We start from the raw sequence: 14,491 nt of genomic DNA, 5'->3' as shown, positions 1-14,491 counted from the left end.
CAATATATTTATTGAAAAATATTCATGTGTAAGTGGACCTGCACAATTCAAACCTGTGTTGAGAGTCAACTGTACTTGAATATCCTGATACACACACGTACACACACATTTTCATGTAGATAGCTTGTATAGTAAAAATCTAAAACCAAAGTAATTAGCTGGTTAAATTATGGTATATTTATACTATGGAATGTTGCACAGCAGTTAAAAAATAATAAATTACTTTTGACTAGATTTTGTATTGTATGGTGAGAAAAATCAAAATAAAGTGAAGTATGTATAATAAAATATCAATTTGTAAAACAAGCCATGATATAATATAAATATTGATGTACAATGATATGAGATAAGTGAAAAGTATGGTAACATTCACATTAGGTTGTTCCCATGGATTATTTGGGAGGGGCTGGTAGATCAGAGGGTTGTGAAGGAAGTGCAGGCAAAGAGTAATAGAGGAAAAATGCATGTGTTTGCATATTTAAATAAGTAGATTTACACATACATATGTATAAAGAATTAAAATTTTAATAATACAGAATTTAAATAAATGAAAAAAGTGAAATCATCTATCAAAGTGGAACAGCTTTGACTGGCTCAGAAATACTATGGGAATCTTCACCTGAGAAAGTCATGAATCAGAAGTGTGCTTTGGGGGCAGTTTCCTACCATGTGTCTCAGTTAAGGCACTCACTGTATTTTTTTTTTTAAACTAGCATACAAGAACATGCTCTATGTTACAAAAAATACAATGCTGGTACACATAACAAAGGATGTGTGTGATCACATTCTCTATGCCTGGGTTGTTCTGACTTATTCTTAGGATTCTAACTTCTAGCACTTTGAGTGTGTGCTTAACCTACAAAAGTTCTTGCCCAATGAAGGGGGTCTGTTGGCATTCTGCTTTGAAAAAGAAAAGCACAAGTCTGAAGCATATTTTTTATTAAAAATTTTTTAAAGTTTTATTTATTTTTGGAGTTTTTTTTGAGTGTATTTTTCATGCTTGAATCTAAACTCATACAGAGCGTCATCTCTACCCTGTTTAATGATCTTGAAACATATTTTTTAATATATTAAAGTCTTTAAAGTTAGAGCTGAAAGAGCAATAGCTATTTTTCTCATTGAATTTTTCAAAGGCAATCCTGCTGGTTCACTTATGATCCTGTTCTGGCACTAACTAAAAATGAAGCAATTCAGAGTGAGACACATACATTTTATTACATTCCAAATATTTTGAGACTATTTTTATTGAAATTTTATACTCAAATCATAGCTCTCTGGGAAAAACCAATAAGTTAGCATCAAAACACAGAAACTACTTCTAAGGTGGGAAAACATCTAGTTTCAATTGACCTAATAATACCTTATTTTCATCAAAAGGCAAAGTTATAGATAATTAAAAGTAGGTTTTCCTTCTTTGGAGGAAAGGAAGTATTGGGCATCTCCTGGTCACTTTTTCTTTCCTTTCTGTTTTTTTTGTGTGTCTGGAGCCGGGACCTTCTTTTCTGGCTGTAGCCGGATCGCGGCTTCCTCCGCAGCCTGCGACTTCAATCTTTGGCGCTCAGCTTCCAGTAACTTGTTTCTATACTCTTCCCGGATATTGAAGATCTTCTGTCGGGCTTCATCTAAGGAGTCCTAATCCAAACAAACAAACAAATAAACAAAAACCCAAGCAAATAAGATCGCCTGATAGAGCCGTATTATGGTTCCCTAAAAAACTGCACTCCCTTTCCTCAGGCCAACAGACTCATGTAGGAAATTATTGAAGAAAGATGAAAATTAGGTTGTGGTCTCAAATGTTTCTTAGTGCATAAAACATGAGATATCAAAGGGCACATGAGATTTTACAGAATGGTAAATAAAAGAGTCAGTAGGAGAAAAATAAAGAGAAAAGTAAAGAAAGAAATGAGCAGGGATTTTGACAAAGTAACTACCTGCTTTAAATGAATTCAGACCTAATCTGTATAAAATATGCACCTGGTGTGTCTCTCACAGTAACTGTGCTCAGTAAATTACTAGTTCCCCATACATATTCTAACTCTGACAAAATATATCTGATTTGTACTTGAAGACCTTTAGGTGGTATCTTTTTTCTTCCTCTCACTTACTTCACCTTCACTTCTTAACGTGGCTGGTGCCACCGATTTCTGAGCCTTTGGGGCATTCTCTGTAGCAAACTATTGACTCTTAGGAGTTTTTCTACTGCCAGTTTAGGATTTGGCTACTTCAAGTCTGTTAATGCAATCTTCCTTCAGCTACTTTCCGACTTCACAAATATTTTGCTATTGTCTCTGCTTCCATTCTTCCCATTTTGTGGATAAATTTTCAATAGTATATTTTAGAGGGATTCTAGGGAGTGAGTAAAATAGATGTGTATAATTAATTTGCCAATTTTCTGAGAAGTTGGGAACTAAATGTTTTCAAGACTTCTTTCTACCTGGTTACAATATGATTCTATGACACCTTTGTAATATTACAGAAGAATTTGTCAATTGTGATCCAAGTATATGCCCTTTTATACTCACCTGCATCTCCCCGTACATCTCCAGAACTTGCTCCTTTACTTTAAGCCTTTCTTCTTGCTCAGTATCACGAATGCTAAGGAGTCTGGTCCTATACTGTCGAAACTGATGGACCTCCTCTGCCTTTTGCATTGCCTGCTGCTGATTCAGCTCATCCGTTTGCAGCAGAGGATCAGTATTTGTTTTTCTTGATATAAAAACATCAAAAGAGATACATAAGTCATTTGGGAACTCTAGCATGAACTTTAGCACTCAAATAATTTAAAATCATATCAGTAGGGTGGTGGTCTGAATCAAATCAAATATCAGGAACAGAAAGAATAAGTCATTATTTTTACATGGGCTAGGCTCCATTTATTAAGTCACTAATATTTTAGGAAATTATTTTAGGAAAATACCAGCAAAATTAGATGTACTATTTGAAGAGGTGTTTGTGGAATTGGTGTGTGAAGCTGTGAGAATATTTTGTAGGTGTTTTCTTTTTAACTTATGAAGCTAAGTAGGTTTGAAAATGTTTTCAAATTGATAAATGTGTTTGAGTAACTATCTCTATTAATCCTATTGTTTAGTTCTTAAGAAAATTCAATCTAATTAAATAATAGCAGCAGGTATGATGGGATTTTTCTGCAGCTCAACTCACCTTAACCAGGCTACAAATTAAATCTTTACAGAAAACATTTAAATGCTTTTATAACTGACTTAATAAAACATTTGCTAAATTTAAGATATAAATTCTGTACTTTTAAAAATTCAAATACACTTAAAATATATTAAGCATTTAATTTCAAATTTTCTGTTGTTTAGCAACTGCCTATTGACAATCTATCCAAAATTCTATGAACACAGATGTCTGCATTAAGCATGTTTATTAAAACTTACCGTACATATTGACTTAAGTCTACACATTCTAGTTTTTTTCGAATAAGGTGGGGAGACATTTCCAAAATTGTTGGGGATCGTGAACGAGGCCCTGTTGTAAAAAAAAAAAAAAAAAAAAAGTCCTAGGCTTTCAAGAAAGAATCAACAATGACCAACTAAACGATTGTATATCTTGTTTAAATTGACAATATTTTGGACTGCCTTGTTTAATATGATTTTAATGTGGTTTAATGACTTTATTGAAACATAATTATATTTTATGTTTATCCTCTAGCTGGTGTAACTATACTTATAGTTAAATGAAGGAGAAGAGTAACAAAATTACTCTGATTACAGTTAAATGAAAGCAGACACCTAAAAAGGTCATACTTTGTTACAAAATTTCATTATAAACAAGTTAAATAAACTAATATTTAAAGAGCTTGGTCTATCCGTGAAAGCTACGAGAAGCACTATGGGGGTGGGATATAAAAATATTTTAAGACACAGTATCCTATCTTCAAGAAAGTTTTAGTCCAGTAGAGTAGGCAATATATAACAGGTGAATGCTGAAAATCAAATATCAGGAGATTTTTACCCCACGGACTCAAGAACCCACAAGAATAGTTTTAAGAAAGAAATTTTAGAGACTAAGATATTAACCATTCAGCCTTTCCAGCCCATTTAATCTCTCTTTTTAAAAAATTATTGAAGTGTAATTTACATACCATAAAATTTACCAATTTTAAAAGTATAATTCAATATGTTTTAGTAAATTTACAGAGTTGTGCAACCAGCACCAAAATCCTGCTTCAAAACATTTCTGTTATCCAAATAAATTCTTTTGTGCCCTCTTAAAGTCACTCTGCATTCCCACCACAAGCCCCAGGCTTTCTGTCTCTGTAGATTTGCCTTTCCTGGATATTTCATGCAAGTAGGAATCAAAAAATTAACTTTTTAAGAAACTGTCAAATCATAGTGTTTTGATTATTGTTAGCTTCATAATAAATTCTGAAATCATGAAGGTAAAATCCTTCCTCTTGGTTCTTTATCAAAATTATTTTGGTCATTCTGGGTATTTGCATTTATATAAGTTTTGGGATCAGCTTGTCAAATTCTGTAAAATGATTACTAGGATTTTGATAGAAATTTATAGATCACAAAATTTGATCTATCTAAATTCAGTATCTAAATTCAGATACACTGAATTTATAGATCAATTTAGGGAGAATTAATATCTTTCTATATTCAGTCTTCTAGCCCCAAAGCATGGACTGCCTCTCTATTTAGATCTTTCAAAATTTCCTTCAGAAATGTTTCATAATTTTCAGTATACAGGTCTTGCACTTTTGTTAAATTTATTTCCATATATTTATTATTGATGCTATTGTGAATGAAACTGTCTTCTTAATTTCTTTTTTTGATTGCTCATTGAAATGTAGAAATAAAAATATATTAATCTTCTATCATGTGACCTCACCAAACTCACTTGTTAGTTCTAGATGATATTCTGGGTTCTTTTCCCATGATTTCTTAGGATTTTCAATATACAGGATCGATTTGTCTGACAACACAGTTTATTTCTTCCTTTCTGATACGTATGTATGGAAAAAGTGGACATCCTACGTTCTTGAAGGTGGAAATCACTATATCTGCTTTGTTACACAGATCTCTTTATTTAATTTTTGGCTTACTTTTTGCTTTTCTTGACCAGTATCACAGTCTCAAGCAGCTGTGATGTTGGCTATTCCAATTGCTTGCCACCAAGTTCACTATTCCTTGCAACAATATCCATGGGCATAGAACTTTTCCATGGAGCCTCAAATCAGGTAAATCCTTTTTAACAGTGGCAGCAAGACTGCTGGTTCTCCTGGCTACCATGCTACAGACATTGGGGCTGATGAGGGAACCCCACGTTAATATGCAATAGTTGGTAGGCTAACTGTGGTAGACAGACTAAAGGACCTCTGAGGATATCCATGTTCTAACCTCTGAAGCCTATGAATATGCTACCATACAAGGACTTTGCAGATGCAATTAAGGATCTCGAGATGGGAAGATAATGCTGTATTAGTCAGCTGGGCTAAACCCTTGTAAGGGAAAAAGAGAGGAAGGTAGAAAAGATAGAATCCAAGAAGGAGATGAAGTGATGGTCATAGAGGAAAGAGAGAGAGGGGGAAGGAATGAGAGACAGAGAGATAGAGGGATTTGAAGATGCTATGATGCTGGCCTTGAATATAAGGAAGGAGTCTTAAGCCAAAGAGTCAATGGCCCTAGAAGCTGAAAATGGAAACCGATCCTTCTCCAAGGGCCTCCAGGAGGAATGCTGCCCTGCCAACAGCTAAACTTTAGACTTTATGTCCTCTAGAACTGCAAGACTTTTGTGTAAAGTTACTAAATTTGTGGTTATTTGTTACCGAAGTAACAAAAAATTTATCCAACTAAGTTAATTTACTTTTTTGTTTTTATTTATTTATTTATTTATTTTATTTTTTATTAGTTTCGGCTTTATAACAAAGTGAATCAGTTATACATATACATCTGTTCCCATATCCCTTCCCTCTTGTGTCTCCCTCCCTCCCACCCTCCATATCCCACCCCTCCAGGCGGTCACAAAGCACCGAGCTGATCTCCCTGTGCTATGCGGCTGCTTCCCACTAGCTATCTACCTTACGTTTGGTAGTGTATATATGTCCATGCCTCTCTCTCGCTTTGTCACAGCTTACCCTTCCCCCTCCCCATATCCTCAAGTCCATTCTCAAGTAGGTCTGTGTCTTTATTCCTGTTTTACCCCTAGGTTCTTCGTGACATTTTTTTTTCTTAAATTCCATATATATGTGTTAGCATATGGTATTTGTCTTTCTCTTTCTGACTTACTTCACTCCGTATGACAGACTCTAGGTCTATCAACCTCATTACAAATAGCTCAATTTCGTTTCTTTTTATGGCTGAGTAATATTCCATTGTACATATGTGCCACTTTTCTTTATCCATTCATCAGATGATGGACATTTAGGTTGTTTCCATCTCCAGGCTGTTGTAAATAGAGCTGCAATGAACATTTTGGTACATGACTTTTTTTGAATTATGGTTTTCTCAGGGTATGTGCCCAGTAGTGGGATTGCTGGGTCATATGGCAGTTCTATTTGTAGTTTTTTAAGGAACCTCCATACTGTTCTCCATAGTGGCTGTACCAACTCACATTCCCACAAGCAGTGCAAGAGTGTTCCCTTTTCTCCACACCCTCTCCAGCATTTATTGTTTCTAGATTTTTTGATGATGGCCATTCTGCCTGGTGTGAGATGATATCTCATTGTAGTTTTGATTTGCATTTTTCTAATGATTAATGATGTTGAGCATTCTTTCATGTGTTTGTTGGCAGTCTGTATATCTTCCTTGGAAAACTTTCTATTTAGGTATTCTTCCCATTTTTGGATTGGGTTGTTTTTTTGCTATTGAGCTGCATGAGCTGCTTATAAATTTTGGAGATTAATCCTTTGTCAGTTGCTTCATTTGCAAATATTTTCTCCCATTCTAAGGGTTGTCTTTTGGCCTTGTTTATGGTTTCCTTTGCTGTGCTTTGAAGTTTCATTAGGTCCCATTTGTTTATCTTTGTTTTTATTTCCATTTCTCTAGGAGGTGGGTCCAAAAGGATCTTGCTGTGATTTATGTCAAAGAGTGTTCTGCCTGTGTTTTCCTCTAAGAGCTTGATAGTTTCTGGCCTTACATTTAGGTCTTTAATCCATTTTGAGCTTATTTTTGTGTATGGTGTTAGGGAGTGATCTAATCTCATACTTTTACATGTCCCTGTCCAGTTTTCCCAGCACCACTTATTGAAGAGGCTGTCCTTTCTCCACTGTACATTTCTGCCTCCTTTATCAAAGATAAGGTGACCATATCTGTGTGGGTTTATCTCTGGGCTTTCTATCCTGTTCCATTGATCTATCTTTCTGTTTTTGTGCCAGTACCATACTGTCTTGATTACCGTAGCTTTGTAGTATAGTCTGAAGTCAGGGAGCCTGATTCCTCCAGCTCTGTTTTTCGTTCTCAAGATTGCTTTGGCTCTTCGGGGTCTTTTGTTTTCCCAAACAAATTTTGAAATTTTTTGTTCTAGTTCTGTGAAAAATGCCAGTGGTAGTTTGATAGGGATTGCATTGAATCTGTAGATTGCTTTGGGTAGTAGAGTCATTTTCACAATGTTGATTCTTCCAATCCAGGAACATGGTACATCTCTCCATCTATTTGTATCATCTTTAATTTCTTTCACCAGTGTCTTATAATTTTCTGCATACAGGTCTTTTGTTTCCTTAGGTAAGTTTATTCCTAGATATTTTATTCTTTTTGTTGCAATGGTAAATGGGAGGGTTTTCTTGATTTCACTTTCAGAATTTTCATCATTAGTGTATAGGAATGCCAGAGATTTCTGTGCATTAATTTTGTATCCTGCTACTTTACCAAATTCACTGATTAGCTCTAGTAGTTTTCTGGTAGCATCTTTAGGATTCTCTATGTATAGTATCAAGTCATCTGCAAGCAGTGACAGCTTTACTTCTTCTTTTCCAATTTGGATTCCTTTTATTTCCTTTTCTTCTCTGATTGCTGTGGCTAAAACTTCCAAAACTATGTTGAACAAGAGTGGTGAGAGTGGGCAGCCTTGTCTTGTTCCTGATCTCAGTGGAAATGGTTTCAGTTTTTCACCATTGAGGACAATGTTGGCTGTGGGTTTGTCATATATGGCCTTTATTATGTTGAGGAAAGTTCCCTCTATGCCTACTTTCTGGAGGGTTTTTATCATAAATGGGTGTTGAATTTTGTCAAAAGCTTTTTCTGCATCTATTGAGGTGATCATATGGTTTTTCTCCTTCAACTTGTTAATATGGTGTATCACATTGATTGATTTGCGTATATTGAAGAATCCTTTCATTCCTGGAATAAACCCCACTTGATCATGGTTTATGATCCTTTTAATGTGCTGTTGGATTCTGTTTGCTAGTATTTTGTTGAGGATTTTTGCATCTATGTTCATCAGTGATATTGGCCTGTAGTTTTCTTTCTTTGTGACATCCTTGTCTGGTTTTGGTATCAAGGTGATGGTGGCCTCGTAGAATGAGTTTGGGAGTGTTCCTTCCTCTGATATTGTTTGGAAGAGTTTGAGAAGGATGGGTGTTAGCTCTTTTCTAAACGTTTGATAGAATTCGCCTGTGAAGCCATCTGGTCCTGGGCTTTTGTTTGATGGAAGATTTTTAATCACAGTTTCAATTTCAGTGCTTGTCATTGGTCTATTCATATTTTCTATTTCTTCCTGATTCAGTCTTGGCAGGGTGTGCATTTCTAAGAATTTGTCCATTTCTTCCAGGTTGTCCATTTTATTGGCATAGAGTTACTTGTAGTAATCTCTCATGATCTTTTGTATTTCTGCAGTGTCAGTTGTTACTTCTCCTTTTTCATTTCTAATTCTATTGATTTGAGTCTTCTCCCTTTTTTTCTTGATGAGTCTGGCTAATGGTTTGTCAATTTTGTTTATCTTCTCAAAGAACCAGCTTTTAGTTTTATTGATCTTTGCTATCATTTCCTTCATTTACTTCTGATCTGATCTTTATGATATCTTTCCTTCTGCTAACTTTGGGGGTATTTTGTTCTTCTTTCTCTAATTGCTTTAGGTGCAGAGTCACGTTGTTTACTCGAGATGTTTCCTGTTTCTTAAGGTGGGATTGTATTGCTATAAACTTCCCCCTTAGAACTGCTTTTGCTGCATCCCATAGGTTTTGGGTCATCGTGTCTCCACTGTCATTTGTTTCTAGGTATTTTTAAATTTCCTTTTTGATTTCTTCAGTGATCACTTCGTTATTAAGTAGTGTAGTGTTTAGCCTCCATGTGTTTGTATTTTTTACAGATCTTTTCCTGTAATGGATATCTAGTCTCATAGCATTATGGTTGGAAAAGATACTTGATACAATTTCAATTTTCTTAAATTTACCAAGGCTTGATTTGTGACCCAAGGTATGCTATCCTGGAGAATGTTCCATGTGCACTTGAGAAAAATGTGTATTCTGTTGTTTTTGAATGGAATGTCCTATAAATATCAATTAAGTCCATCTTGTTTAATGTATCATTTAAAGTTTGTGTTTTCTTATTTATTTTCATTTTGGATGATCTGTCCATTGGTGAAAGTGGGGTGTTGAAGTCCCCTACTATGAGTGTGGTACTGTCGATTTCCCCTTTTATGGCTGTTAGTATTTGCCTTATGTATTGAGGTGCTCCTATGTCGGGTGCATAAATATTTACAATTGTTATATCTTCTTCTTGGATCGATCCCTTGATCATTATGTAGTGTCCTTCTTTGTCTCTTCTAATAGTCTTTATTTTAAAGTCTATTTTGTCTGATATGAGAATTGCTACTCCAGCTTTCTCTTCATTTCCATTTGCATGGAATATATTTTTCCATTCCCTTACTTTCAATCTGTATGTGGCTCTAGGTCTGAAGTTGGTCTCTTGTAGACAGCATATATATAGGTCTTGTTTTTGTATCCATTCAGCCAATCTGTGTCTTTTGGTGGGAGCATTTAATCCATTTACATTTAAGGTAATTATCAATATGTATGTTCCTATTCCCATTTTCTTAATTGTTTTGGGTTCGTTATTGTATGTCTTTTCCTTCTCTTGGTTTTCTTACCTAGAGAAGTTCCTTTAGCATTTGTTGTAAAGCTGGTTTGGTGTTGCTGAGCTCTCTCAGCTTTTGCTTGTCTGTCAAGGTTTTAATTTCTCCATCAAATCTGAATGAGATCCTTGCTGGGTAGAGTAATCTTGGTTGCAGGTTTTCCTCCTTCATCACTTTAAATATGTCCTGCCACTCCCTTCTGGCTTGTAGAGTTTCTGCTGAGAGATCAGCTGTTAACCTGATGGGGATTCCCTTGTGTGTTATTTGTTGTTTTTCTCTTGCTGCTTTTAATATGATTTGTGTTTAATTTTTGACAGTTTGATTAATATGTGTCTTGGCATATTTCTCCTTGGATTTATTCTGTATGGGACTCTCTGTGCCTCCTGGACTTGATTAACTGTTTCCTTTCCCATGTTAGGGAAGTTTTCAACTATAATCTCTTCAAATATTTTATCAGTCCCTTTCTTTTTCTCTTCTTCTTCTGGAATCCCTATAATTCGAATGTTGGTGCGTTTAATGTTGTCCCAGAGGTCTCTGAGAGTGTCCTCAGTTCTTTTCATTATTTTTTCTTTATTCTTTTCTGCAGCAGTTATTTCCACTATTTTATCTTCCACGTCACTTATCCGTTCTTCTGACTCAGTTATTCTGCTATTGATCCCATCTAGAGTATTTTTCATTTCATTTATTGTGTTTCTAATCATTGTTTGATTCATCTTTAGTTCTTCTAGTTCCTTGTTAACTGTGTCTTGCATTTTGCCTATTCTATTTCCAAGATTTTGGATCATCTTTACTATCATTATTCTGAATTCTTTGTCAGGTAGACTGCCTATTTCCTCTTCATTTGTTAGGTCTGGTGGGTTTTTATCTTGCTCCTTCACCTGCTGTATGTTTTTCTGTCTTCTCATTTTGCTTATCTTACTGTGTTTGGGGTCTCCGTTTTGCAGGCTACAGGTTCATAGTTCCTATTGTTTTTGGTGACTGTCCCCAGTGGCTAAGGTTGTTTCAGTGGGTTGTGTAGGCTTCCTGTTGGGGGGCACTGGTGCCTGTGTTCTGGTGGATGAGGCTCGATCTTGTCTTTCTGGTGGACATGCCCACGTCTGGTGGTGTGTTTTGGGGTGTCTGTGGCCTTATTATGTTTTTAGGCAGCCTCTCTGCTAATGGGTGGGTTGTGTTCCTGTCTTGCTAGTTGCTTGGCATAGGGTGTCCAGCACTGTAGCTTGCTGGTCGTTGAGTGAAGCTGGGTGCTGGTGTTGAGATGGAGATCTCTGGGAGATTTTCACCGTTTGCTATTATGTGGAGCTGGGAGGTCTCTTTTGGACCAGTGTCCTGAAGTTGGCTCTCCCACCTCAGAGGCATAGCACTGACTCCTGGCTGCAGCACCAAGAGCCTTTCATCCGCCCGGTTCAGAGTAAAAGGGAGAAATAGTATAAAGGAAGAATTAGTAGAAGTAGAAAGAAAGAAAGAAAGAAAGGGAGGGAGGAAGGAGGGATGGTAGGAAAAAGAGAAAGAGAGAAGATAAAGTAAAATAGAATAAAGTATGATAAAATATAATAGCATTATTAAAATTAAAAAAATAGTTATAAAAGAAAAATTAAAAGAAAGACAGATAGAACCCTGGGACAAATGGTGGAAGCAAAGCTATACAGACAAAATCTCACACAGAAGCATACACATACACATTCACAAAAAGAGAAAAAGGGGAAAAAATCGTAAATCTTGCTCTCAAAGTCCACCTCCTCAGTTTGGGATAATTCGTTGTAAAAAGAGGAAAAGGGGAAAAAATCTTAAATCTTGTTCTGAAAGTCCACCTCCTCAATTTGGGATGATTCGTTGTCTATTCATGTATTCCACAGATGCAGGGTACATCAAGTTGATTGTGATGCTTCAATCCGCTGCTTCTTAGGCTGCTGGGAGAGATTTCCCTTTCTCTTTGTTCGCACAGCTCCCGGGTCTTAGCTTTTGATTTGGCCCCGCCTCTGCGTGTAGGTTGCCTGAGGGAGTCTGTTCTTCACTCAGACAGGACGGGGTTAAAGGAGCAGCTGCTTTGGGGATTCTGGCTCACTCAGGCCGTGGGGAGGGAGGGGTACGGAGTGCAGGGCGAGCCTGCGGTGGCAGAGGCCGGCGCGACGTTGCACCAGCCTGAGGCGCGCCGTGCGCTCTCCCGGGGAAGCCGTTCCTGGATCCGGGACCCCGGCAGTGATGGGCTGCACAGGCTCCCCAGAGGGGGGGCGTGGACAGTGACCTGCGCTCGCACACAGGCCTCTTGGCGGCGGCAGCAGCAGCCCCAGTGTCCCACGCCCGTCTCTGTGGTCCGCGCTTTTTGCCGCGGCTCGCGCCTGTCTCTGGAGCTCCCTTAAGCAGCGCTGTTAATCCCCTCTCCTCACGCACCAGGAAACAAAGAGGGAAGAAAAAGTCTCTTGTCTCTTTGGCAGCTCTAGACTTTTCCCTGGACTCCCTCCAGGCTAACCGTGGTGCACTAACCCCTTCAGGCTGTGTTCACGCCGCCAACCCCACTCCTCTCCCCGCGCTCTGACTGAAACCTGAGCCTCAGCTCCCAGCCCCGCCCGCCCCGGCGGCCGAACAGACAAGCCTCTTGGGCTGATGAGTGCCAGTCGGCACTGATCCTCTGTGCGGGAATCTCTCCGCTTTGCCCTCCGCACCCCTGTGGCTGCGCTCTCCTCCGCTACTCCGAAGCTTTCCCCCTCCGCCACCCGCAGTCTCCGCCCGCGAAGGGGCTCCTGGTGTGTGGAAACCTTTCCTCCTTCATGGCTCCCTCCCACTGGTGCAGGTCCCGTCCCTATCCTTTTGTCTCTGTTTATTCTTGTTTCTTTTGCCCTACCCAGGTACGTGGGGGAGTTTCTTGCCTTTTGGGAGGTCTGAGGTCTTCTGTCAGCATTCAGTAGGTGTTCTGTAGGAGTTGGTCCACGTGTAGATGAATTTCTGATGTATCTGTGGGGAGGAAGGTGATCTCCACGTCTTACTCTTCCGCCATCTTCTGTACCCCCTTTTGTTTTTATTTTTAATAAATATTTTTTCATTTAGTTGTACACCCTCAGAATTTTGAAATGTTTCTTAATCTTTTCCAGTTTATCATTGCTTTTGGGGAGAGGCTATGTCAAGTCTTCACTCTGCCATGCAAAAAATCCCGCCCTCCTACTGGCTGTTTAATCTTGCTTTTCACGTGTGGTTGGAATAGTCTCCAGGAATATTGTAAAGTGTTTAATTTATAACAACTTGTTAGAAGGGATTATTCATAGAAACATCATCTAATATAAAACTTAAAAAATGTAAAAAACAGTAACATCAAATTTTTCAAAACTATTTTTTCAAAAATATCATGCTTTTATTGGCATGATACCCATGAAAAATAAAGAATATAGTAGTACAGACCTGAACTTTGCTCCATTATTGAAACATAAATTCAGTCATGTTTTTCACTTTATAACATTAAATAAAACATTCCTGAAATATTGCATCTTATATACAATAAGACTCTTCTAGAAACCAGTGGTTAATAACTTTTCTTTTTTCATCATGGTTGCTCTGTGATCTTAGATTTCTAAAGTTCATTTGTTTTTCTTATGAACCTGTCTACTTTTGTTGCATATATTTTTGGCATTTCAAACTTGAATTGTTTCTGTAAGACACCAACTCCGCTGACTCTGACTGGAAAGAAAATGTTTTTGATTAATTGGATGTTTGTGTTCTCTTGCATCCTGCCAAGTAATATGTATTTAAACAGGAGGGTGTAAAAGGGGAAGAGAAGGTTAATCTTCATTTTCACTTATAAAACTGTTGTATCAGAATAGGGTGTAAGTGTAGTATGATCTTGGACCTCTAGAACAGTGCAACTCCAAGTGTGTGCCCATGCGTGCATGTGTGTATGTGCGCGCGTCATCCGTCTGCAAACTGGTACTCTGTGGGATAAGCTCTGAAAGTGAGAGTATGCATTTAGAGATATTTTTACAGCAATTGGTCATCACTGGGTCATTTTATTATATTTTATAAAAGTTTCAGTTTGCAAGAGAATTGGCAGAAAACTTCTTTCATCGTAGATTGTAAGAAAATAGCTGTTTAAAAGAAATGGTGAAGAATGGTTTGACTGATTGTGAAGCCTGGGGAAAAGATTGAGACTAAAGACAAAGATCACCTCCAGCCTTTGGAAGAGGCACTTTTTAGATGTATGGCGTAGGAAGAATAAGGTGACCATCTGAGCTTTGGTCTCTAAATCTACAAAATGGAAATAGTAAGGTCTACCTCATAGTTGCTGTAGGTTAAAATGAGATAATAAACATAAAGCACTTTGAGCAGTGCCCATCCCAGAATAACAGGATTGGGGTGATATTTATTTTTTATCCTCTTCACATGAAATGTTAAGGGACCGTACTTTACAACAATTATTGAGTTATACTCCTGAAGATGTAAAAGTGGAAAAGCACGATTTGGGATGTGAATG

The 14,491-nt window shown here is 37.5% G+C and overlaps 1 protein-coding gene across 1 annotated transcript in view; it reads right to left on the bottom strand.

Annotated features, from left to right (window-relative positions):
* Positions 1–503: 503 nt before the first annotated feature.
* Positions 504–14,491, bottom strand: part of ADGB (androglobin) — a gene marked incomplete at its 5' end in the record, with an annotated part of 145,298 nt that continues 131,310 nt past the window's right edge. Inside the window, 3 exons of the mRNA XM_079716363.1 lie at positions 504–1,632; positions 2,523–2,706; positions 3,399–3,489. Of these exons, the coding sequence (XP_079572489.1) occupies positions 1,447–1,632; positions 2,523–2,706; positions 3,399–3,489 (461 nt within the window). The 3' untranslated portion in view covers positions 504–1,446. The remainder of the gene's footprint in view (positions 1,633–2,522; positions 2,707–3,398; positions 3,490–14,491) is intronic.

Source organism: Hyperoodon ampullatus, assembly GCF_949752795.1.
Source record: "Hyperoodon ampullatus genome assembly, chromosome: 12".
Classification (NCBI taxonomy): Eukaryota; Metazoa; Chordata; class Mammalia; order Artiodactyla; family Ziphiidae; genus Hyperoodon; species Hyperoodon ampullatus.
Note: the sequence above shows the minus strand (reverse complement) of the source record. Positions and strands in the feature narration are given on the sequence as shown.